The sequence below is a fragment of the Varanus komodoensis genome, unplaced genomic scaffold (genome assembly GCF_004798865.1).
Source record: "Varanus komodoensis strain SLA01 unplaced genomic scaffold, ASM479886v1 scaffold23, whole genome shotgun sequence".
NCBI lineage: Eukaryota > Metazoa > Chordata > Lepidosauria > Squamata > Varanidae > Varanus > Varanus komodoensis.
In genome coordinates this window covers 17,804,315-17,831,079 of record NW_025335627.1, presented here as the reverse complement: position 1 = coordinate 17,831,079, position 26,765 = coordinate 17,804,315, and the positions used below count along the sequence as shown (strand labels likewise).

Genomic DNA, 26,765 nt, shown 5'->3' with positions numbered 1-26,765 from the left:
GTCCATGACAGAAAAGACTGCTCCTTTGGTCGTGTGATCCTTTCTTCAATTCTTCACTGACGACATTGTCCTGCCTCTGTGTGTGGTAAGCTTACTAGTCACCCATAATGTGTAATGCAAAGAGACCATGATGAAGAAAGGCAGGTTGCTTACCTGTAACTGTTGTTCTTCAAGTGGTCATCTGTGCATTCACACAACCCACCCGCCAGCCCCACTTGGTGTCAGAGACAGACTTTGTAAAGGTTTCTTTACTGTATTACTTATACATCCACTGAATGTATTATTCTCATTCTATTAGTATGTTTCTTTAATACTATCCATTGGTGTCTCCTGACACTGACCATTCATCCATTAGAGGCCGACTGGATGGTCTTCATTAGACTGGGGAAAATGGCGGGTGCTTCGCCCTTTATACCATAGTGGGGGAGGGGGCGCAGAGTTCCCGCCAAAATCCGTTAAAGCTTTGAATCTTTCCCTGCTGAGGCACTGCACAGGTGCAGCACCCATAATGTGTGATTGCACAGATGGCCACTTGAAGAACAACAGTTACAGGTAAGCAACCTGCCTCTCCTGAAGTGCTGAATCGCATGGTAGTGTCTCTGCCAACCCTAGAAGTGCAGCAGCCTCCCCTCCTACAGACGTGCTGAGTACAGGGTTCCACAGCACTGCCCATCCCCATCCCCATTCACATGGGACATCTTTCCTTAAGAGCTAAATAGTGCTGCGGACAGCACAAATTGCTCCAAGGAGCCAGCTGTAACCCTGTCCATCATCCTTCTCCAGCCAGTTTTGACTGCCATTTCCTGCTCCTTGCAAGAAGGAGAGTCTGTGAGTTTGGCCCAGTGCCTCACCCCTCCCCTCCCCACCTCCCCGATGCCCTTCCCCAGAGCCTGCCCCAAGGGCAACCTTCCGTCTTTGGGCCTCAGTCAGGGCAGAAAGAAGACATCTAGCTGAGAAGGCAAAGAGGGTGCAGCTGGGATTCTGCCTTTTCCCATGCCCAGCCAGACACTGTCTGCCAGCCACAGGACTGTGCACTTTTTAGTATAATTATAGTATGAATTAAATGCCTCATAAAGCACGTTCTCCAGGCCCTTGTACAACAGCTATAAACACAATAACAAACCAATGAAAATCACAATAAATCACCAAAATACAGTAGAGGCCAAATGCCCAAGCATGTGGCAGTGCAGCACGAGGCTATGCTAAAATACAAAGCCTTGGGAACTAAAGCCACCCCTCAGGAGCTGAAGTAATAGATCTAATAGTAATAGAGTGGACTCAGGAGACAAAAATGCACAATGAGGACCATGGGGTTTTGCCTGCATGTCCATATGAGAGCTTTTGTGGAAGTGAACATATGCTGTGCACTGCCACAAAAGTGCACACCTCTAAAACATTATCTATAACACTCATGGTCAGTCAGATACAATCAAGTATATGATGAGCCTATAAAAGAGCAGATGCTGTGATTACACTCTTGAAAAAAGGACTAATGAGAAAGCGAATGAGTATTATGGCTCACTGTGACATCAGAATGATGGTGAACCTGCCAGAGACACTTCAAGAAATAATTTTGGCACCACGGAAAGGACTGGCATTTACTTCTTTTACACTGATTGAATGGGGTGGGTAGAGAGAAGAAGACACCCCGGCATCTTGAAGCAGATACTAAAAGGTGAAAAATAATGGCAGCAATCAGCTTAATTGTGATGAATGCCATTTAATGACTGCTTTGAAGTTTTCAATAATAGGGCAGAAGCTAAAACCAGCATCCTCAAGACAAATCCAGGTGTGTAATTGTGTGTGGTGTTTAACATGCAGGGCACTCTCTTTCCCCTGAAGGAGAGGGTTAAAACTGAATACATGGGTCACAATCCAGCACAAAGTTCTCCCATGGAAGCCCCCTTCAATGAATGGGAATGGAGCAAAAATGTAGACCTTTCAGTGGGGTTTCCCCAGGAGAAGTTGTAATGAAAATGAGGCAGGGCCCCTTGTTCAACTAGCCCTTGCTAGCTGGCTTTCTGAGGGGCTCCTGTGCTGGTGCAGACCCCTGGGCCCACAGACCACCCCATTTGCACAGCCCTTTATCATCTGGCAATTTTCCAGCTTTGCCTGGTTCCTCCTCTTCTAAAAAGTTGAAATGGCTCTCCTGAGTGTAGTTACTAGCAGTAAGAGCTTTAAGTGAATGGATGTCAGTATCCTGGGGGCAGCTACAAACTCCTCCATTACTACTTTGTGCAGCCCAGGACTAAGTGATACAGGCTCAGAGAATAGATTCCAGGCTGAGCCTCAAATCAGATCAAGTCCTTTGGGGTCCAATTAGGCCATCCTAACTGGCGGTGCTTGGCAGGACAGCACCCCTTTAATTTCATCACGATCTGCTGCAGTTCTTCTTCCTTTCCCTGCTCCTTTTTCACCTGTCTCTCCCTAAGAAGAGCCTCTGTCACAGCAGGGGAGCTCAAGCTTGTGATCTTCATTCCACCGCTGCTTGTCCCTGCTTGTCTCAGGTTTATGTTCTCCAAAGAGAGTTGCTAGAGGACTGATGCCCCCTTCCAGGTTTTCAGGAGCTGCAGCTTTAGGGCTGGAGGTTTGGGAGACTTTGGGCCTCAGTGTAATCTCTGGTGATCCTGAATTCCTGCTGGCAATACCAGCCTGCGGCTCTAAAGTGCTCTTGCTTTCAGTGCAAGAGGAGGGCAGGAGCAAAGGCTTTTGGGTGGGCTTTAATGGGGAGCAGCATGATCCATTCAAAAGACTCCTTTCCTTCAAGGGCTTCTTCCTACATACAGGGATATTCTGAGCACGTTGTAAAAGAAAGATGGAACAAATGTTACTTGACATGCTACTGGGGTGCAGCTCACCCTGTGGGTATCTCCCATCCCTAGCTGGAAATAGCAGTGGGGATTTCTCTCCTTGCTAGCATCCCCAAGCATGTGATCACCTCAGGGAATTACCTCAAATGAGGGGAGAGCAAAATGTTTCCCATGGCCCCTGGCTAACTTCATCTAATAGTCAACACCCAGTGCAGGCTGGAAGCTCCAGGATCAGTGGGGCCATGTATCCACCATGGATTTTAGTCTGAACTTTCAGTGAGCTCTACATGGTGCTGACCCCTAGGCCCTAACCCCAGGTGGGTTCATCTAAACATTTTGATTTAGCAGTATCAGGCTTCTTGAGGTCAGTGTCTGGGTTGCACCAATTCAGATGGCAGGTGGGGCTCACTCAAACCCTAACCCTCTACAAAAAGGGTGGTGAGATGAGACACAGGAAGGCAAAAATGTTTTAATAAATAAATAAATAAATAAAATACGTCAAGGGGAAGCCTAGGCTGAACTCTTTCTTCCTGATATTGAACTTCCTGTGCAGAGATGCTGATTAATTCATCCATTTGTAGAGAAGAGTAAGCAGTCACTCTGGGGATGTAGCACAGACCTGAGAATCAGGCCTTAGCTTTTCTATCTTGGACTGTGTGCCAAGGGAAAGCAGGCAGTTCTGCCTGTGCAAGTAACTGGCTCCTAAAAGGTGACTTTCTGCGCTACTTTTCAGTGGCAGGCCCTTCAGCACTCATCTCCATAGAGAACACCTACTTTGCCACATCTCATGAGGCACCAATCAGTTACACACATCATTGCCTTGATTGTCTTTTGGAAAGAAAGGTGGAGCATAACTTTAACAAATAAATAAGGATGACTGGCTTCTGCAGTGAACGCACAGAGCTGCTCCAGGGAGTGCCATCCAGACTGGAACATGGCAGACGTGAAGGAAGAGTTTCACTTTCATCCTTCCCATTCCACTCCCAGAGAAAAATCTGCCTTCTCAAAGACAGTACTTGCACTGGGAGGGGAGCAGCTGCTGGTGAGGAACAAGCTCATTTGGCCCACAGAGGTGCTCTGGCAGGGTCCTTGTCTTGTGGCACCTGAGGAAACCCCAGGAGAAATTTTGCCCCACACCCAAAGGGTATATTGACCCCTTCTGTGCACCTGGATTTCCAGCCTCATTTCCTTAACCTCCACCCTGAGAGTCTCCTGGCTTGCTATCGGTTCACAGAGTGTTGCTTCTAGTGCACAGTGTCTCTCTTCCTGGGCAGAATGGGAGTGCTGTGCTTTACTCTCCCATTTATTCAACTCGCTCTTCAGGTAGCTGCAGAACAATAAAATGGCTCGGCAGTACTATCAGAGGAAAGGCTGTGGATTTATCGGAGAAGGACTTATCACAGCATGACAGTCAGCCAGCACAAGCCTTGGCCTGAGCCTGATGAAGCCAAAGCAGGAAGTGTGGTGGTCCCATGAGGGGTGGCCCCAGGTGACTGGGCTCAATGGCCACCAGTCTGGCTACCATGCTCCTGAGGCTGCATTATCGGCACTCCATGTGGGCTTCGACAGGCATGGAAGTGCGGTGCTCTATCCCCTGGCAGGGAACAGCCTGCCCAGATCAATTTGTGCCAGTACCTGATGGTCTCTGCTGCTTCCGATCATATTGGAGCACCATCTAATTTGACCTACAAGGCTATAAATCATTCAAGCTCCTTGAGCTGCCTATTTCTCAGAAAAAACCTCCTGTACTCCACAGGGTCAACATGATGTGTATTTCTCCTCCTCCCTCCATTAGTCCTGCTGGCAGTCACCTTGGACTGGGATTTTGTTAGCCCTCAGTGATATTATCCCATAGCCAGAGTGGGTGGCTGCTGTAAACTTCCCTAACACAGTGTCATCTGGATGCATTAGGCATCACTGCTGAGCAATGGTTGAAGCAGGCAGAGGTTGTCATCTAAAACATCTGGGGCCCCATCCCCCAGGGAAAAGGCTGGACCACAACATCTGTATCCTCCCATCGTTCCCTGAAATGCCCTTGCTTCAAGGGGATGTGTGCAGAGTTTGCCATTTTATCTCACACAAAGCTGAGGCAGAGGTGTGGAGATGAAGACTCCCTAACACTGGAGAGACCTGCCACTGAAGGAAGAACTTCTTTTCCCACACACTGGGACCTGCCCATGGGGAGCACACCATCGTGCAGCTGGAGGTCCTGACCAGGCCACTCACCTCCTGTGACTCTGAAGGGCCTTGATGGATTCCTGTGCCTGAGCCAATTCCTCCTCCAGAGAAGCTGGCACCTGCGGGAGAATGAAGCAGAGGGAAGGGAGGCGCCTGCATTGCACTGCTGGCCAAAGGATGCTGTCTGCTGGGCAGAAGTGCCAGGCCGCTCCCTCTGCTATCCTCCAAAGGGCAGGGTGGGCAACACAAGCTTAGAGGTAAGCCAAGCCCAGCCATTTCCTCCAAATGCTGTTCTGGGGCTCATCAGCCATACATGGAGATAGAAAAGAATAAGGGCTCCATTGTGCGCATGTTGAGATGCAAGACAACCTGCATTTCCCAGTGTGGCACAATCAGGCACAGCCAGCAGGGAGCTGCTGGAAGTTGGAGAAGCTTTCCTGTTGAACTGTAGAATCACAGAATCTGAGAATAGCCAAGTTGGAAGGGGCCGAGAAGGCCACGGGGTCCAACCCTCTGCTCAGTTCTGCTCCATGCAGGACTGCATGCATAGGACTGTGCCCTAAATTGCCTTTTTTTATTTCCATGGGTAGAGAAGGAAAGTGGAAACAGCAGAATTAAATGGCCATGAAAGGCCATTTAATGGAAACTTCCAGGAAAGCTGGACTCTATGCAAACTAAGCGTGGAGACAATTCACAGCAGCAGCAATTGATGGTACTGCCGCCATCTTAATATTGCTCAGTCAACTGAAACCTAGACTGAGGAACCCTTATTCTTATCCATGCCCAAAGAAAGAGGATCAAATGTTGTTCTCCATTCTAATTGAACTTGGTCCTCTCTCTTGGGTTCTCCCTTTGAAATTCCTCTGTAGGAGAACATTTCCCCTCCAGTGCTCACATGGGTACATTTGTGCTTGTGTTTGCTTCTGTTGACAGAGGTTAGTACCTTCTACATCTGATGGAGTTCCATCATATCTGCAAAAGTTATGCAATAATGAACATTTTAGTCTTTAAGTTGTCCCAAGACTTTCTGCTGCAGCAAGGCCAGTCGAAGTTGTTCCTCTGCCAGCTGTCATTGTTGGGAAGCAGAACACTGTGGCCTGGTTTAGATGAGCCCTGTGCCTTGTTTAAGCTGTGGCGTGTGTCAGTGTGTGCTGGGCCCCATTTGCTGAAATACCCACACAATTTGTTTTATGGTTTGATCCAGGCAGCATGGCTGGCTGGCTGGCTGGCTGGCTGGAGGGGAAGAGCAACCTGCAGATAACCCAACAACAGGCCATGTTCAGGTTCCAAAAATATACCTGTAACTCAGCCCTAAGGCTGACCACAGGATGTTGAGGGTGGTTGTGGAAGGCACCCTCTGCAGGTCTCCTGAACCTGGAAGAAGCTGGAAGAAATTAAGGAATTTTTCATGTTGCCACCAAGCAAAATGAGCACTCTGAGCAAAGAAAGAAGAGGATCTGGGTCCTTTTTCAAATGCCTGCTCTCACTGTTTCCCAGAGGCAGTTTCTCCAACCCATTAAGTATAGAACATTTTGATTTAAGACATACTGTATAATACCCACCTTGGCAAGATAAATTATGGCATCAGGGCATTAATAAATACTTAAAAGGTTTGGGGCCTGGGACCATAAGGCATACATCTGAATGAAGCCTGAACATGCTAATTTACAGTATTTCTATATATGCAAATACAGAACTAATTACATTTTACTAGAGGCAAAGCCAGCCAAATTATTACCCAAAGTATCCCCACCCCCATGTATATGTATCTAAGGTGCACTCAGACCCAGATAATTCCAAACCAGTGGGAAAAACATTTTTCCTAAGCACAAATGCCATGCAAGGGGTGATTTGAGGGAGGGGGTGTTTAGTTCCTTCCCAGCTACAGGGTCTGTTGTGATGAGCAGATCCACTTCAAAATTAGCCACTACACTACAGTACCAGAAGGACACCGCTTGCCATTGGCATGGCTGCAGAATCTCTTGCCCACAAGGCCGAGTCAGTATTTAGTGGGGCATGTGATCCAGCATCGGTTACCTGATGGGATGCTTTCCCTTGACCTGGTGATCTGCTGCCGTTCTCCACTGGCTGCAGTTGGGAAACCTTGGCACTGGAAGGGCTGCTCAACTGCAGGTCTAAAGCAGGTGCTGAGGGGAACCGGTTATGCAATTCAGGCTGTCCGAAAGAGATGGGCTGAACAGGGCAGGAGTTGCAAGAAGACAGCTGAAGGGATTAGACTCTACCCTAAACAGCCACTTTCCATCCATCTGCTATGTGACAGCTGCCTCAAATACGATCAAATTTAGAAGGATCCCTAGAAATTCACAACTAGTTCTGCTTTTCCAAGAGATGTTTGGACTTGTGTGTGTGTTAAAGCAGGTACACTGAATACTGCATAGCAAACCTTTTTTGAAACAGAAATGGAGAGTACTTTTGCATGCCATTTGTGGCAGGGCAAAAGGACCTTTCAAAAGAGGAAGCCAAGAATTCCATTGAGTGCATGCAACTTCTAGGGTACTGGGAGGACTCTAACCATGGGGGCAGAGTTTTGGGGGCAGAGTTCTCACTAGGTGGAGAACCAGGAAGAGAAAATTACCAGCTCATTCTGTTGGGATGCTCAACCTTAATGGGGTCTCATCACCCTGTTTTGTTATTGTGGTGCTAAGACCTTGAAGCTGCAATTTGGAAAGTTACCATTTGGTGTCCTGTGTTCTGGAGTGAAAGTATTTGCAGAAGAGTGGCAGAAGTGTGCAGCCTCTTGCAAAGCACTGACCTCAGCGAACCAGGAGGTTGAAGCCAAGAGCTCAGTATTCCCTTGGGGCTTAGATTCTGCATCAGTTCATACAGGGGCAAATGTACAACTGTGATTCTTTGGGAGGTTTTGTTCAGGTTATATCTTGGCCAGGCTTATGCTAACCAAGCCCAAAAGCACCCCCAGCAGCAGGGGCTATAAATGCACTCAGCACCCGAGCATCTCTTTGGAGCCCCAGCCAAGTCCCCTGAAGCCTGGGGGAAAACTGAAGCAAACTAGAATACAGCTGAGTAGGCTTCAGGTTTCTCCATCATGGAGCCATGGCACAATGGCAAAGGATACCCAGCAGCACCTCGTGCCCCAGGCCAGCCCAAGTTATTTGGAAGCTGGAAGCTACGGAGAAGATGGAGCCGGACCCAACCCTGCCCTGCCTGCAGAAACTAGCCGGGCTGGCCACTGATTGCTGCTTCAGCTGAATTGAGGGTGCAGCATCCTTTCTCATCCCAGAGGCAGGAGCCTAGTTTAAGAGGCCCACAAGCCCGGTCCTCTAAAAAGGAGGTGCCTGCAGGCTTAGGAAGAACAGCTGTGGGCTGTGGTAGCTATGGTTGTAGTTGTGGCACTGGTACTATTTCAGCATCACTTGAACTCATTTCCAAGGAGGAACAGAAAGATTTGCACTGAGTCTCCCTTTGCAGATGGGTGATTTCCAGCCTTTACAAGCTGAATATTTGCTTTCTAAATGGAGAGCACTGAAAAGGACCAAATTCTGAGATGCTAAGAATCATTAGGAAGCAAAACATTTGCAGCCAAGCTGCAAACAGAGCCCTTGATGACTTGATTCTCTCATAAACAAATCTCTGCAATTCCTAGAAAGCCCATTTGGATGCATCTTCAGTGATGAGACAGATGGAAGTCCTACAACTCTCAGCACTGCTGGCTGGGAAATACTGGGAGTTGTAGGACCCCTTTCTGCTCTCCATGCATAGCGTTGTGTCATTAAAGCATTTTAATGTTTGCCAACACAGCTCCAGGGCCCCTCAACAGCACCTAGAGGGCCATGGGAGGTTTGGATTCCCAGGGCCAAGGGCCAAGAGCTCCAATGTCAGTGCTGGAGGCATGAGCACGGACTGCCTTTCTGTTTCTCAGCTGGCATGGCAGGAAGTCTGCCCACCACTTCTCTGTGGTCTTGAGAGCAACTTCCAAAGGGGTCAGGAGGGCAGAGAAGAGATCTGGCAGCACTCCAGCCTCTTTCCCCCCCTAGTGGAAGGGCCACCACCAGGCAACCAATGCTGGCTGTCAGGGAGCCAAAAGCCCTTCCACACGCCCCCTACCCTTCATTGGAGGGATGCCCATCAGGGTCCCATCCTGAGCTACTCTACCTTAGTCCTTGCAGGGTGGATTTAACTCTTGTACCTGATGGTGCTTTTAGTTTTTGTATCTGAACCGCATTAGGTTGTGCTGTGTTATGCTGTTATATGTACATGTATTGATACTTCTATTGGTTTTATGTTATGTTATTATGATATTATTAGATCTTTACGTTTTAAAATTTATACTGTGTGAGTCCTAGATACATCCATCTTATTAGACATTTACTTAATTAATTAAAGTGTTATAGAACTCCATTCTCCAGTGAAAGCTCCAATTTCCTTTCCAGGATGGCATAGTTCTTCCTACAAAAAGTCAGTCCTTTTGCAGGCAAAATCTGGTTTTTCTTGAGGTTGCCCATATGGCCAGGTGATTCTCTCAGCCCCGCCCCCTTTCTCTCAGCCACTGGTGGTTTAGGGATGTCTGGTTTCATCCTCCCCGGCCTCCCACACAACTGGGGCGCAGTCCTTGAGAGCTTTTCCAAGACTGCATATGGACTGAAGGAAGTTGCATCATTCACCTAAGTGTGATGGAGGCAGGCCTGGACTGACCAAGGCCCAGTACAGAATGAGGCACTTACCATGCGTGGTCATGGGGGACAGAATCCGCTTCTTCCACCAGCACCAAGGCCTTTCTCCTCAGAGCTTCCTTCCTTCTGCAACACCCTCGAAGCAAGTTGTTTTGGATGGTGTGGAAAAATAGCTTTGCATTGTCCTTTGCTGACATCTGTCCAAATGACACAATCAGGGAGAAGGGAGGTGCGAAAAGAGAAGACTTGAATGACCGTGCCAAGGCAGCGGTGGGTGATGCCCTTGTGCTGGCATCTCTTTCCACCTTTCATACAAGAAAACAGGAAAGGCATGTGCTTGATGGCAGAAGCCAAGTCCATACATGACTGAGGTGACAGTTGGCAGGACCTCTGGACTTGGGAAGCATTTATGGCATGGGTCCTCAAACCTGAGGGCCGGATCCAGCCCACCATGCCCATTTATCCAGCCCACTTCAGAGGCTTTGGACTTGCTCAGAGAAAATGATCTCTGAGTGAGCAAGCCACCACCACGCCACGCCAACCACCTTGCCATGCGTGCGCCCATGATCACGCCAGTCTCCCCCCGTCTCCTCCCCCTGAGTGTGCCTGCGATCGTGCCCATCTTCCCTGCCCCCCAGCATGCCCACCGCTGCCTTTCAACTGGCCCCCTGATGAAAAAATTTGAGGACTCCTGGTTTATGGCAACATAAGTTTGCAATAAGAGGTAGCAAGTCTGGAAGCAATGGAAGCTTGGGCAATCTTCATCATGGGTTATTAAGGGCTTGATAATATGCAAGCTTAGACAGAAACAAGCCTGATAACTCCCAGTATTCCCCAGTCAGCTTGGTGAGTTGAGGAATACTGGGTATTGTAGGACTTGTTGCCACCTAAGCGAGCATAGGTTGTGCTCTAGGGCTGCAATCCCATGCAGAATTACCTGGGAATGCAAGCCCATGGAATACAACTCAATAAACATGAATAGCATTACGCCATAGAAGTGGGGTGGGGTGGGGTCTTTGTTTTGCACTTTGGGAAATCCAGGCATTCCTACAGTCCAGGGAACATGCAATAAACCTACCTGCTATTATTGGACAGCAGCTGAAAGAACAGGAATGCAACCAAACAATACAGTTATTTCAAGAAAGAGTATTTAGAAACATAGAAAACAGAGCGAGTCAGAAGGGGCCTCCCGGGCCATCTAGTCTGACCTCTGGCACCAGCCAGCTCCGCTCACGACATGCCCACCATGTGGACATCCTATCCTTGAACACCATAGACAATCACCATAGACAAAAAAAATTTAATCACCATAGACAAAAATAAAAATAGATGCCATTGTCAGAAAGGATGTATGAGAATTCCATTAGGGTGGGGGTGAAAATTCAACAGATTTTTCTAGTTTGGTCCTGCATATTCTGCTCCTTTCCCTCACCCTGCTTGGCACTGACTCAGTCTGCAGTGAGTCAAGCTGACATACAGTGTTATTTACTTACTTACTGTACTGCCAATAGCCAAACTATTCTTTTAAAAAAATTACGGCCTGCAGGCCAGATCTGGCCCATCATGCCCATTTATCTGGCCCGCCTCAGAGGTTTTGGACTTGCTGTGTACAGTGAGGCCGCTAGCGGCCTGTGGGCCATAGTTTCAGGACCCTTGCCTTATCTAATTAATCTAATTAGTTCAGCAAACCACTTGTCAAAGAATTTGTTGATTCCACCCCTCCCCTTTGATCTGGAAGTGTCCAAGTGGAGGATGAAACTGTGCCTTGACTCATCGGGAACATGCTTGTGCTGGGAGAGACAAAACAGAGTGTGGAGGAAGTGAAATGAACAAGGGCATTTAAAAGATGGAAATGCACCTCCACAGGGAAAGAGCATGGACAGGCAGACTTCTAATCATGCTCACTTGCACAAAACTGAGAATAAAATTATTATGGAAAAATTGTGCAGACATCAAGTTCCCCTAAGAACTTACACTTTACCATTTTGGATGAACCCTGGAAAATGCACTAAAAAAATAGAATTGGAAGAAAACACACTACAGTCCAATGCTGCTTAGCAGAATGAAAATGTTGTGGAATCCCACCAAACTTAAAAAGAATGGAACTCCCAGCCTGACGCATCCCTTCCACCAAACTGCTTGAAAAGGCTGTATCGGCTGGTGCCAAGGCAGCACTGGGTTCCTGCAATACCAAGTAGTTCTGTGCTGGGATGCACATCTTCCCTTGGCATCAGAACCAGCCCATCCAACTAGTTAAATGCATCCCAAATGAACATTGCTGTAAAGATACACATCTGTTGCACACGTGAGAACTTCCTTCAGCTCATGGATTCCTTGCTGGATTAGAGTCTGTATGGACACCCCCATTGATCTTCATGGTGCAATCCTAGCCATGTCTATTCAGACCTAAGTCCGATTAAGTTTAATGGGGCTTACTCTCAGGTATCTGGGTATGGGATTGTACTTATTAACATGCAAGAGAGAGAGAGAGAGATCCTACGGCCACATTTAGAAGACCTCAGGGCTTTTTGGAATCCTGGCTTTGATGCCAGAAAGCAGCGCATACTGGGAATCAACATTCAGAACACCTTCCAAGTCCCTTGCAGTTGGTATGGAAAAAACCATCACCGCACTTCTTCCAGGTCACCAAAGCAACCTCAGAGAGTGCAAACTCATGTTTCATTTTTAAAAGTGACTTTGGTTATTGGTTCTCTTTTTTCTTGTTTAAGCTATGGAGCTAGGTGTGCTATCAGCTGTGTTTACTGTGCCAATATTTTAGAGAAAGGTCCAATGCTGCAGTCCTAGTACCACCTATCTGGAGAAAGCCCCTTTGAACTTGGTTGGACTGACATTGGAGTGAGCAGGGGAGAATTGCTTACTGTCTGCACTGTGGGGTGTCAGGCCAGAAAGAACTGAAGAGGAAACTGTGTCCCCAAGGCCTTGGCGGTTCTAACCACCTCCAGGTGCCAAAGGCTGAGCACTGAATGGTACCTGCAACATAGTCCCTTCTGGTGCAGGAAGACACTCCAGTGATTAAAGGAAATGAAGGTAACTTGGGACGAAGCCACCTTTCCCAAACTGCCAGATGTTTTGGGCTAAAAATTCCACCAAACCCAGCCAATGGTCAGGGATGATGAGAGTTACAGTCTAAAATGTCTAGAGGACACCAAGTTGGGGAAGTCTGGGCTAACCTGCCTAGAAACTTCTGTCATGGGGGGCCTGACCTGTTTCCAATCAGAACTCTGCTTTCTGCCAACGAAGTGCAATTCAAGCTCAGCAATCTCTCAGGTGCTTCTGACTTACCCCACTGAAACAGCTGCGAGTTGCAATTTCCACATTAGCCACACTGTGGCTTTCTCCCACAACCATCAGGATCTGCAGTGGAGGGAGAAGTGCAAAAGATGGCTGCAATCATAGTGCTTATCTGAAGTCAATAGGGAGGCGCTCATCAAAGTGTGTGCATGCACATGCATGCATGAAACCAGAGGAACCGTGGTCTCAAGTTTCAGTGCCTCCTCTGCTAACCTTCCTTCCTTTCTAGCTTCCTCCTCTCTGTCAAGTACACATCCTTTCTTTTTCTATTCCACTTCAGCTCCTCAACAGGATGAACAGGAAAATGACTACACAATTGTTTAGGAAATCACCCTGGCAAATAAAATTAGAGAGCTCATTCTGAACACCTTAGAAAGAACCTACAAAAACAATGAGAAACACATACACTGTTGCCTCAGACTTTTAGAAAACACCAAATGACCTCCCAGATAAAAGTTCAGCTTGTCTAGACAAAGCCCTGCCTACCAGTGTTACATGAGTTTAGCTTTTAAAAACAAACAACAATTTTCTTAGACTGGGAGAAAGACTGATCAACTCTCCATTTAAAATTTGTAACTATGAACTTGTCACTTTGCTACCTGCAGATGAACTAGGTAGATGCCAAGTTCCAGCTTCTTAGCCTGTCTGGAAGGTGAGCAGGCAGACTTTCTTACATCATGTGAAGCAGAAATCTTACTGCAGTATATATGTTAAGAAAGAAAAGAGGAAACAGCCACACAAAGCCTTCCTATTCCTAGTGCTAGGATCTCGCTTTCTGGGACTACCCCAGAGAAAGGCAGTGAGAGAGGGAGACAGGGAAATCAGATCAGTTAGATGGAAAAATGCACTTATTAAGGGAAGGTTTAATGTTGCTACAACACATTCACATTTTCTTTGGGAAAATACAAATCCTTCAGTAGCATTTTTATTGCATCCCATCTCAAACATTCTAAAAAGAAAAGTGATGTATCAATACACACGGGATTCTTTAGATGCCAATGGATGGGGAAGAGGATTTTCAAAGAGAATTGGACAACCACATTGGATAACATGAGTGGAGCCAGCTGGAGCTGGGGGTCAGACTAGATGGTCCAGGAGGCCCCTGCTGACTTGCTTCTTCCTATGCTTCTGTTTGTCTGAAGTAAGAGCAGCAGAGTTGGGAATGCAGCCCCTATTTATACAACAGCCATCCACAGACCTGCCATTTTAACCTATGGCTCCCACCTGGGTTGTTATTGATACCACATCCATGTACTAGCATTACATGTGGTTTCCTCAAAGCAAACAGGAGTCTGCCCAAAACTGCAGGTAGTGCTGAAGAGGTGCCCTTTCTTGCTGGTAGCACATGGCCTTGTTTGCTGGATTACCTGGGACAACTCAGTAAGCAGTTTCTTCACACCATTTCGAGTAATCTGAAAGCTGCGGCCAGATCCCCTCCCTGCACAGGTTGTGTAGAGTTGAAAGAATGCTGGCAGCATCAGAAAATACCAGTGAGGCTCCCAGCAGGGTCAAAGAATTCATTTGCTAACTGCATCCTTCAAGACCTGTCCTTTGCAGCCCAATGGAGAAGACACAGCCAGCAAACTGACACATTTGGGGCCAGAAAGCATTGGCTTTTGATGGAAAGACCAACATGCAATTCCCCATTCAACCCCAAGTCTCTCTGAATCACCGTGGGGCAGTCCCTCTGGGCCTAGACTGCCTCATCTGTTAATCCTCAAGGATACAATCATTTGGGGGAAGGGCAAGCACCCTAGCACTTGCTGTTTATTTATCACAAGGATATTTATGTTACTTGTCTTTTTAGAGGCCACCTTAAGGTGACCACATGTCCTGTATTTAAAGCCATCCTGGATTTGGAGGATTGTTCAGCCCAAGTCTGGCTGAAAAAGAGACAACCAGTGCTCTCCATGGAATCCATCCCTCTCATGCTCGCAGACTTCCTCTCATGCTCACCTGTCTTGGAAAGCAAGCGGAGCTGAGACAAAGTCTGCAGGCTCTTGCTGAATGAAGCTCACAGAAACCTGCAACCCTTCTGGTTGTGTGTAGCACAAACAAAGCCTTCTTCATGTGACACAGAAAAGGGAAGTCACCTGCATGGCATTCATGCAGGGCATGATTCCTGGTGAATGCCATGCCAACGCTGGGCACCTGCCAGATTCCCACCCACAAAACAGATTCCTCACACAATCTAGAGTCTCCTGTGAAAGGAGGGCAGGATCCTTGCTGTTGCCCAGCAGCAGTGCCTGGGCTCCAGATTGAGCCACCATGCAACTGGCCTGCTTGCAGTCTTCCTTTCTATTTCAGTTATTGCAATTATATATAAAGCTGCTCCTCTCTCTAATAACCAGCATTATAAATCTGCTCCTCTCTAATAATTAGCATGTGTGCATTGTATGCAAATCTATATTTTGTCCTCTTTTTCAGTGACACATACTTGGCCTCCCCAGGGCAATCTCAAATGCCATGTGAAAAGAGGCGACAGCAATTCAGGTTTACCTTGTTGATCAAGGTCCATCTTATTCATCTCAGAGATGGGAAGACCAGTGGATTATCTGAAACAAAATGAACTGTGGAAGGATGTTACAGCCCCTGAGCCCCTGAACAAAACACTCCACTTGCTCAACTCACATCACATATTGTAATGAGGAACAATGCAGTACAGCATCATTTCGTTACTCATGTATCATACTCAGATTCACCTCTTTGATAAAACAGAACCAAAAAGGCTTACAACAAACAACCTGACCCTTGAGCTTAACTGTACACCCTTGAAATGCTGCATACCTGTGCAATTTACTTTCCTGTCTACGTCGCTGCTATCTTTGAATGAAAGTGCTCAGGGTGGGGGATCATGGAAGAAGGGTGGACACAGGAAAGGCCATGCTCTTAAGTCCAAAATCAACAGTGGTAATTGTTGATTACCTCTTGCATTTATTATCTTTCATTGGTGCTCTGCTGCTACTATACACATCCAGCTTGCTTAAGCGAGGGCCTTACCTGAGCCTCAGCTTCCAAACATCTGCAGGGCCATTGAGGAATTCGAAGCAGTCTACCTTCTTTGAAAAATGACATCCCAAGAAAAAGTTTCACTGTGGAGTTGTTGTCCCATTTACTGCTGTACAAACACACAGCAACTGCATATCAGCTTGCAACAACAATCCAAGTGCAATTAATTAATAATTATTCTGAATAATTGAAAATGGGTATCTCTGTTGCTCTGCTGCCTCCAGCGGCCATTCCACACTAGTTCCTTACAGGTTCACCTTCTGCCATGGTAGAATGTGAGGCCAGAGCGTCTCCTGGTTGCTGAGAGACAAGAGGCTCCTGTGGAGACCAAGCAACAAGACCAAGCAACAAGCAAAACATAATTGCCATTCCTTTGGGCAGAGGATTACATGAAAGTGAGCTGCCATGCTTACCTCAAATGCATGGCCCCATTTTAAAATTAAAAAAGAACCAGAGAGAGGAGAGCATCTTGAGGATTTCAGGACACTCTCTGGAGCTCTCAAGGGTTTCAGTACCATGAACCAGGGGCCCTCAAGGGGGCCAGTTGAAAGATGCTGGCAGTGGGTGCGGGCCACCAAGGTGGTGCCAGCATGGGGCGGGGCTGGTGAGGGGGCGGGGCAAGGTGCATGTGGGGTGAGGCAGGGGCTTGCTTGTGCAGAGATCGTTTTCTCCAAGTGAGTCCAAAATGATTCCACACGAGCAAGCCGCCACCTCGTTGCACGCCTGCGCCTGTGTCCATAGCAAGTCCAAAACCTCTGAGGCGGGCCTGGCAGGCCAGATCCGGCCCATGGACCGTAGTTTGAGGACTCATGCTCTGAACCATGAGGCTGTCTTAGAAAAGATGCTTTTCTCACTGATACTCTTTAGAATCTGACAGAGTTTTAGGTAGTTTAGGTAGTTATATTAAATATAAAATGGAATTATTTATATTCACTGTGTCAGTACTAAAAAAAGTCAGGTACTTTTGGAGGTAAAAAAAGACAACAAATCTTTGGCTTTATGAAAACAGCTCTCACAAATATATGCACATGTGTCAGACCGCAAGAGAGAGAGTCTCATAAGTCCACACCCAGTTTGATTGTCTGCTGAAAATTATGCATGTCGTGAAGCATAACAGAAAAGCATAACAGAGCCCACCGTAATTTTCCAAGTTATGCATTCAACATTGTTGCTTCATCAAGAAACCTTGCCACTAACCGAAGCATTTCACTTGCCTCAAGAGTAGAGGTTATAAGCACACAAGCAAGGACAAAGTGTCTTGTCCCTGTTCTCTGCTTCTTCTAAAGTGTGACAAATTCCGTGTCTTTCTGAATCAAGGCCCATCTTTCACTGACTCCTGAGAACTGCTCTTCCAAATGAGGTCAACTTCCTTATGAGGATGTGAGCTCCCTGCAGGCAAGAGGGATTGTTTCCTAATGAGCTGTAGAAGCAGATGCATGCCAAGTTGGATGGCCAATTTCAGCATAGTAATTAATAAGAGTCAAGGTATTAATCCCGTAGGGTTCTCTCTCCTCCCTGGCATTCCATTCCAGCGGGAACAATGGCTATGGCTGTGAAGAGAAGCATCGTGGGTGCTTTCAGACAGAAGACTTCTAGTGCTACCACTCCAAAGGCACTGTGAGCCAGTGTGTTGCAGTGATTTGTGTGCTGAACTGGGGCTGGGGAGATCTGGGTTCAAATGACCATTCAGCTATGAGGCCGACTTTCATCTAATCATGGATTTTCAGCCAGGGACAAAATGGAGATCAAGGTCATGTACACCACTTTGGACTCCTTGAAAGAAAAGATGAGCTATGAATGTGACAAATACATAGGTAAATATTATATTTGTGCTTCAGTGTATTTTTTCTGGTAAGAAAAAAAAGACAAAAGAAGCAGAGGCAAAACAGAGAAGGGGGACTAATGGAAGCCATCATTGCCTGGCTCCCCTCTAAATTGTGCGGTCATGAAATTAAAACTTTTTCCTGAAGCATCCTTAGAGACTTCTGATGAACTTCTTACCATTTAAATAATGGGAGAATAAACTGAAAAAGAAAGAGGTGAATGGCAAGCCCAAGATGAAGAACATGAAAATAATAAACTCAGTTAAGTATTTAGACCAGTTTGCAGCTAACAACGTAGTTTGCCTGAGGATAAAACTGTTGGAACAAATTTCACTGCCTTTCATGTTTCCAGCAAAGCACAGTGCAGGGGTCAATAGCTCCAGAGTTTGGCCTACAACTCCCATCAGCCCTAGCCAGCACAGCTGATGGTACAGAATCATGGATGTTGTAAGCCAAAACTTCTGGAGGGCTACATATTGTCTGCTACTGTGCAACAGGCATGAGCTTTCTCTCTGGTTTCCACTTCAGGAAGAAAATAAATTTCCACAGTAAATAAATTTCCATAAATTTCCACAGTAAATACTCCCTCCATATGATCAAAATGTAAATGAAAATATAATATAGCTCAATGAGGACTGAAGATGGAGCATGCACCTACTGCCAGTCATGCAGTTCTGGAGGTCAGTCAGGAAAGAAAACTAGGAAATTTAACCAGGAAAGGAGACAAGTGAATTGGCCAGAGACATAGTTATATGTCTGAACTTATAGTATCCTGGAAGAAGGCATGAATATGCTGCAGCATTTTGTTGTAGCCCTCACTTTCATGTGTGTATGTGTGTGCATATATGGGCAGTATCCAATAGTGACATTCCACAAACTCAGGCAGTGCTAGCAAAGCTCCTCCAAAAGAGTCCTTTGCACAAGAGCATGTGTGTTTTATTTGCACAAGCATAACTTTAGCTGGATTCTCATCTTGCACATAGTTTCAAATCTAATTTCTGAAAATGCATTATTAGCACTAGCAAAATGGCACGATTGGGCACTACCTACATGCACACATGTATATTGTTTATAAATCCAAGTGTATATTATACACACTTCCATCACTGTTAGTTACTTTGATCACTGACTATTCAGAATATGTAAAGGTGAATTTCTACATTATGATATCCATGCAGTATTATCTAACTTTACAGTGCTAGCAATCAATAGAATGCTGCTTGTATTTTATTATATAAAGGATTATATAAACTGTTGCAGAGCCTTTTGTTTTGTTTTTGGTTTGATACATCCCCTAAATCAGAGGTCCCCAAACTTTTTAAACATGGGGCCAGTTCACTGTCCCTCAGACTGTTTGGAGGTCGGACTATAGTTGGAAAAAATATGAATGAATTCCAATGCACACTGCACAGTAAAAATAATTAAAATTAAAAAAAATGTTTGCTCTGCTCCCTTGGGCTGCAGCAGAAGCCCAACATGAGGTGGGAAAGAGCATGTCCACATTCAAGGGACATAGTTACAAGACAACCAAGGCACTAAATATAGTATTTTGCATAATGCAGCTGATAACTGTAACTGGCATTTACAAAGAATGAAGTAAAAATACTAAGGATAAATACTGTTAATACTGTTAATGCCACTCTTAAGTATTTGAAGCAAGTCAGCCCAGAACAATTCTCCCAATACACAATGGGTGTATTTGGATGCAGAGTTAATGACTACCATATTTTAAGTGCAACCTTGCCAAAACTGGTAGGGTCCAGATGAATTGGACTAAAACTTCCATTGGCCATGCTGGTTGGGCATAATGGAAAATATACTCCTTGTCACCATCCCGGTTCCAAGGGAGCAAGAGCAGCAGTGGGAGACTGAAGAGGCGAGCACGGGGTGGCTCCCCTAGCCAGGAGAGGGCAGCAAGGAGGGAGGTAAGGGATTCTTTCCAAGGGGAGGGGAGGGACAGCGGCAGCAGCTTGCCCATAGGAGGCGCAGGAGCCTTCTCTGTGCAAGCCACCACCACCATCAAACAGCTCAGCAAGGAAATGGCAGCTTGGCCTGCAGCCCAGGGACGTGGCTCACATACATAAAAATGGATATAAAAAGTTATATTTTTCTTACCTTCAATCCATTTTTAGCATCTTTGTCTCTCTTTTTCACCCTCCTCACTTCTATTTCCTGCTCTGTGTATGCATGCAATGTTGGGGGGGTGGGGGGAATCCAGCACATGCGCAGTTGAGCTATTACAATTTGATGCTTGCGCCACCTCTCTGCTCAGTTTCAAAGAACACCTGCACCAGCTCAGAGCTTTTGGACTTGCTCAGAGATCATTTTCTCTGAGTGAGTCCAAAAGCTCCGAGGCAGGCCAGAGAAGTGAGCATGGCGGGCCGTAGTTTGAGGACTCATGGCCTATATGAAGGAGCATTTGCTAAAGTAATGATTAATGAATTAGAATCAGAAATATTGGCATTACACTGGTGAGCGCATGTGTGGTGAGGCAGCGGATTGCTCGCTCGGAGATCATTTTCTCCGAGCGACTTCAAAACGGTCTCCAAGCAAGCAAGCAAGTTGCTGCCTTGCCGCACGCAATGAGACAGGCAGTGGTGGTGGCGGGCACGGCTGCAGTGAGTCCAAAACCTCTGAGGATTCAGCCCACAGGCCATAGTTTGAGGACCTATGTATTAGAACATTGACAGTGTTAGAAAAGTATTGTATGGGGGACCCTAATAGTAAAAAAAAAGCTTTAATCTCAATTTTGTATAAAAATATTGTAAAAGATGAGTGCGCCAGTTACATAGAAACAAACTCAGTATGGGAAAGGAATTTAAATATTAAAATACCAGAAAAAGTGTGGACAGGAATATGAAACTCTCAATTATACGAATCAGTATTGGCAAAATCTGAGGAAATGGTATTGAAGAGAATTCATAGATGGCACTTATTCCCCACAAAACTTCAAAAAATAAATAAGGAAATATCAGACATGTGTTGGCAAAATTGTGAGGTAAAAGGCTTGTTTGAACATATGTGGATATCTTGTCCAAAAGTGAAATTATTCTGGAAAGAGGCAATTAAATGGTTAGAAAAGTTAACGCATCGAAAAAAGATTTGTAATGAAATTCTTCTATTATTCTCCCTCTTTGTGGATGGGAATAAGAATGTAAATAATAAAGAGTGGGTGAGATTCTTATGGGAGCAGAGAGAATAGAAATTGGACATTACTGGAAAGATGTTAAGGGCTTCTCCTTTCAAAGATATTTAGGAAGGGTATGGGAAATTGCACTAGTGGAGAAATTGACCAGATGGACTAGAATCCTGAGAGGGGAAATGAAAATGGGTAATTTCAGTAAACTTTGGCACCCCTTACTGACCTTGAATATGGTATCAAATATTGAGATAAATATGCTGAATAACCCTATAGTATATTGGTCTGCTGTTTAGTAAGTCTCTCTCTGTGTGCGTGTGTGACTATCCATTTGTGGAATAGACTTGGAATGGAGATGTAAATATTTATTGTTAGATAGAAAATGTACGTGCTGTAAGATGATTGTATGTTTTGTTATTGTTAAGGATTGTCAATTTTTAAAAAAGGAAATGATATAACAAAACGATGTATGGGGGATTCTAGGCATGTTTGGAAGAGTTAGGCTGCTGTCTTTGGGCTTTTAGTAGTCTTTCCATTTTTTAAAGAACAAGTTGATTGTGGCTATGCTTGAAAGTCACACTGGTCCCGCCTAAGTTTTGCTAATGTAACTGTCATTATCCTTCTTACAGGAGTTCCAGTTTCACTGTAAAAACCCACTCCTGAGATGCAACATGCTCCTTCTTTGAACTAGGGAGGATCCTATGGATGGTGTACATTTGAGAAGCTGTTGATGAGTTTTTAAATTCAGACATCAGCCTGCCTTTGGCTGAGCTTAGGTGGAAGAGGAGACTTATTTTTCCATGACTCTCTATCCATTGTGTTTCTACTCCCCCAAAAGCTCTTGAGACAGTTCACAACAATGAAAGCCTTGAGGTTAAATAGATGGAGTGCAACATGGAAGCTTAAAGCCACAGTAAAAATATCAATCAAGCCCAAAATAAAACCTTGCAGCAATACGAATGTTAGCACATAGAAGCAGGATTAAAGCCACAGAAGTTTTCTGGCAAATGCTCTGGGCACCAATTTATTTATTTATTTAATTTATTTAGAATATTTATATGCTGTCCTTTTGCAGAGCCTCAGGACAGCTTACATAAATAAATAAGAAGAGTAATATAAAACATAATACAAATAAATTCCAGATCCACCATGGCTGCAGATTAAAACATATATAGCTAATATTAAAAGTTATTTAAATATTGTTGAAATAAAAAGTCTTAGCCTGGCGCCGAAAAACAAGTAACGACGGTGCCAGGCAGACCCCTCTGGGGAGCGCATTCCATAGGTGGGGCGCCACCGCAGAGAAAGCCCTCCTCCGGGTACTTAGCCTCTTAATGTCTTTCATGGAGGGTTCCCAGAGGAGGGCCTCTGCTGCTGATCTCAGGGGGCTGGAGGGCAAATACGGAAGAAGGCGTTCCTTTAGGTATCCAGGTCCCAAGCCATTAAGGACTTTATAGGTAATAACCAGCACCTTGAATTGATCCCGGACTTAAGATGGGAAGCCAGTGAAGCTGGTAGAGGACTGGGGTTATATGAGAACAATGCCTAGTCCCTGTCAGCAACCTGGCTGCTCTATTTTGCACCATCTGAAGTATCCCAATCAGTCATAACCATGGATACGGTCAATCAAAGGATTTGGCCTGGCATCCCCCAGTTGGCCCAGTGGGGATCAGGACCTTCATGTCATAATGCGTGCAGGCCGGCTCTCACCAGCTTCCTGTGCCCTCACAGAGCTGTTGGTCCTTGTGGGTCATAAACAGACTCCTGAAAAAAGCCAGGAGTTTCTGAGGCCAAGTGCTGGTCCCGAGCCTGAAATCCAGCCCTCTCATGAGCTGAGCTCACCTGTGGATATGAATGCTTGGCAATTGTTGCCAAGTGCTGGTCCTGAGCCTGAAATCCAGGCAGGTGAGTGAAGAGCAAAGTGTGAGAGACGCACAGGAGGAGACACCACTGAGGACAAGCGCTCCATGAGATCCCCTGGGGAATTCCATCAGCTCCCCTGGTTGGCCAGAAAGCACCCGCAGAGGAGACAGTGGCAATGGGGAAAGGGGAAACCCAGCCCTGCGAGGACAGCATCAGATGGAATCCTAACTCTGGCCCGAGATCTGGCTGAAATGTGCGGATCCATTTCTACAGCCAGCACAGCTAAAGACTGTGAGCGAGAATAAAATATTATATTTTTGATACAATAAAATACATATTGATTTATTTCTAATAAAACCATTTGCCTTCTCATTCCTTTAGCTAAAAATACCAAACTCTGTATTCCTGTAGTACCCTTATTATTGTTTGGTTGGTTGGTATTTTAATATATGGTTATACTGCTCACTTGCTAAAACTCAGTGCCAGTGTGGTGTAGTGCTTAAGAGCACAGGACTGGGACTCCGGTGATCTGGGTTCTAGTTCCCGCTCAACAGTGGGGCCAGCTGGGTGACTCCCCAGCCTACCTCACAGGGGTTTTGCTGTGGTGATAAGATTAATGGTGGAGGCCACTTTGAGTCCATTGAGAAACAATGGGATAGCAGTCTCATAAATGAAATATCTGGAGAACCTTACCTACACTTCTTTACCCACTGCAAGTTACCACAAAGAGTTTCCACTGCTAACAACGAGATTAGCTGAGGGTTTCAAGCGGGGGAGCTTGGGGGCCTGAAGCACCCTAACTTATTTTGGAGGGGAATCCATGGTGGGGACATGGGATCCCTGAAGCCAGGTCCACTGTCCCTCCTCCGCCATCTTCCAAGAGAACGGATTTCGCTGATTTGCAATGCCTGCTGTGTCACAGTCCTGAGTTACCAAGTGTTCCTGGAAGCTCCCTCTCTGCAAAGGCCCACCAGCCAGCCACAGCTGTTTTCTGGCTCTGACAGTTTCCCTCCTGGTGGCCTCTGCTCCTCGGCAACATCTGGCCAGCTTGCCTTTGCCACTGACTGAAACAGACTGGCATAACATGGTCTACTACAATCCTTGAGAATAAACCTAAAATTTGGAAGTTACGTTCAAGTACACTTACAAACCCCCAAATTGTTCAAAGAATTAGAAGAGAAATTATGTTTTTTATGAGACTAATGAGAAAGAGCAAATAAAGCCTGCTCTTTTCTGGGATACAAGGATTCTTCAGAGGGTATTTTATACCAGAGGGAGCTAGATTAAAAAAAGAGAGAAACAGAGTCCAAGAATAACATGAAGTTAAAAGAAAGAGACTGACAGAAGAACATAAGGAAATGGGTTGAAAGAAAACCTTTATACAACTTATGGGGACCAAATCAGAATTGGAAACATTAGACACATTAAATCATATGCAGCCATGAGGTACTTAAAAGAAGAGCTGCTATTAGGAAGAGTTATATAAAACAGAATTGAGAGAGAAATATTAAAGAATTTGTGGGTGTATTACCAATATACCAATTTTTGAAGAGCATAAACAACAGCTTAACTCCCCAGTAACAGTAGTGGAAATCAGAACAGCTATTCTGAGACTCAGAAAAGGGTACATTACTAGCATTCATCATTACAAAATCTGGAAGGAGAGTGTATCCATACACTTCTCAAAATTGTATAACTCAATATTAGGTGGAGGAAAATATCAGAATCTTCTAAATTATCTAGAAGAATAGTTACATCAAAACAAGGGAAAGACCTTACCCTTCCCTTAGGAAACAGACCAATTACATTAAAAAACCAGGATCAAATTTGTTTTCTTCCATTTTGGCTCAAAGATGAACAAATTCCTAGTGAATTATACCCACACAGATCAGTACGGCTTGATGCTACCCCAACAAACGGCTGATGCAACCCAAAGAGCGCTAAATATTAAATATACAGCAGCTGAGGAGAAACCAAAAATAGCAATGCTCTCATTGGATGTGCTTCGAGCTTTTGATCATGTGGGATGGCACTATTTGTTTTCACTTAAGGGGAAAATGAATTTGGGCAAGGGATTTATTAGAACTCTAAAAAACCTAAATAAAACATGAATATCCAAGATAAAAAACAAAGCCATGACAGAATTTGGCACTGAACAGCTACCCATGTTTAAAGACGCAACAATTAACCTGGTCTGTAAGTAGCAATTGGAGGATGTCTGTACAGAAGTCCTCAAAAAGTTGTTTGAGTCCTTTCTGACTATACTTCCCCTGCCACAAAACACCTGTGCTTTACCTTTATGCAGAACTGGCATGACTGAGGTCATTATTCATGTATCTGCTTCTTGAAGGCATTTACACCCCTCTTCAAATTATTCTCTAGGCAACTCCACTCTGTGAAAATTTCTCCTGCAATATCTGATTCCTTTTGAGAATTTCACACATGCTCCTTATGATACACACATGATTTCCACATTTCAAAAATTGTAAGTGGTTGGGATACTATATTAGGGAAAAAATCCAGAATCCACAGTACTGCAGTAATTTTATTAGAATTAACAAAAAAGACACAAAACAGTGAGCAGAACTCTTCTACAAACTGAGCAAAAACAAAAGTGACCAGGAAGCAGGAAGAAGCTGGGATGGAAAATGTGCTTGAAGATAATCTTACATTGCATCAATACTGATCTACCTGGCTTAACACACATTCTTTGGTCTGATGAATCAGGCTGGTCATACCAAGTGTTTAGTATACAAATAGAAGACAAATATGCTTAAATTTTTGAGATTGCAATATATTTCATTACAGACAGAAATAACATTTTCCTGCACCAAATCTATTGTTGTTGAGTCATATGAGTCACCACATCAAAGCATTCTCTAAGATACAGCTGAAGTGAACGGCAACGACTTATGAACTTCATTCCCTATTGCTCAAATTGACTGATGCTTAGAGTAAGTCAGGAGCTGTAAAATGAAAATAAATACACATATTATTCCCTCTTTAAAGCAGGACAGTGCAGGGCACGCATAGAATACTTGTGTGCCTAGCTAAGACAGTTGTGTTTTTATGGCTCACTGCATTAAGCAGGAAACATAATTTACTTTCATTTATCTTTTAAAAGTCTCATACTGGTGATAGGACCCTGCCTGAAACTGGACAGTTTATACCCAGGCACATTTCTTAAAAATCACCACCATATGACTCCAGATCATTTACACAGCCATGGACAAAGATTTATACAGCAAGACACTAGCATTAGCTCAGTGCAAGGCAGGGAGTAGGGAAACCAGCACCTCCCATGGTAGCTACAGGGAATGATACCCCAAAGAATAAAACATGTGGTTTTCCCTGAGTTTTCTGGCCTACCTTCTTTATCATTTTCTTCAATAGATTCTTCAATATTGCCTTCTTCCACACTCCTTGACTCATTCAGTTCCTCTGTGAGAAAATGAATGCTTCATTTTTCACATATTCAGACACCAGTTGTTCTTTTTAAATCTGTGAATGTATGCTGACCTCTGTTTTCTCAGGAGGTCCTTCTGGAACTTTTGTCATTGATATTTCCAGTATAAATGAATGGGAAGAGTGCTTCAAAATGAGAAAGGGTGGGGAAACCTCTGTGTGCTCCAGTGGGGAGAATGCTGGGCTTTTGATAAAGACATGAATTCAAGTCCAATACTGAATATGGAAGCATTAGGCACATTCACACATTATGACAACCCTCCATGGCAAAAAGTAATGGCACTTGGTGACTGAGAACAAAACTGGCAATGGTGCCAGATGGACAAATGGGTTCATCATGGATTGCTTGCCCCTTCCCTCCCTCCCCCTTGATCCTCCTGCACTAACACCTAGGGATGCCATTGGAGGGCTGATTTGTTTCCCTGCTGTGATCACAAGCCAATTTTGGTTCACTGCAGCTTTTTCTTTGTCCCCACATTATTTGAAGAGAGCAAAGTCCAGCTTAACAGCAGGTTTC

General features: G+C 45.1%; 2 protein-coding genes across 4 annotated transcripts in view; one reads left to right on the top strand and one right to left on the bottom strand.

The window, feature by feature from the left end:
* The window catches only part of ADAM23 (ADAM metallopeptidase domain 23), a 193,302-nt gene extending 171,606 nt beyond the window's left edge, over window positions 1–21,696 (top strand). For all 3 annotated transcript variants that reach the window (XM_044432108.1, XM_044432104.1, XM_044432111.1), the window contains one exon: window positions 21,550–21,696. In XM_044432108.1, the coding sequence (XP_044288043.1) occupies window positions 21,550–21,606 (57 nt within the window). In that variant the 3' untranslated portion in view covers window positions 21,607–21,696. The remainder of the gene's footprint in view (window positions 1–21,549) is intronic.
* Window positions 21,697–23,699: 2,003 nt separating this feature from the next.
* MDH1B (malate dehydrogenase 1B) overlaps window positions 23,700–26,765 on the bottom strand; it is a 42,776-nt gene continuing 39,710 nt past the window's right edge. The window contains exons 12-13 of the mRNA XM_044432157.1: window positions 26,153–26,224; window positions 23,700–23,896 (exon numbers count right to left, since the gene is read on the bottom strand). Of these exons, the coding sequence (XP_044288092.1) occupies window positions 23,700–23,896; window positions 26,153–26,224 (269 nt within the window). The remainder of the gene's footprint in view (window positions 23,897–26,152; window positions 26,225–26,765) is intronic.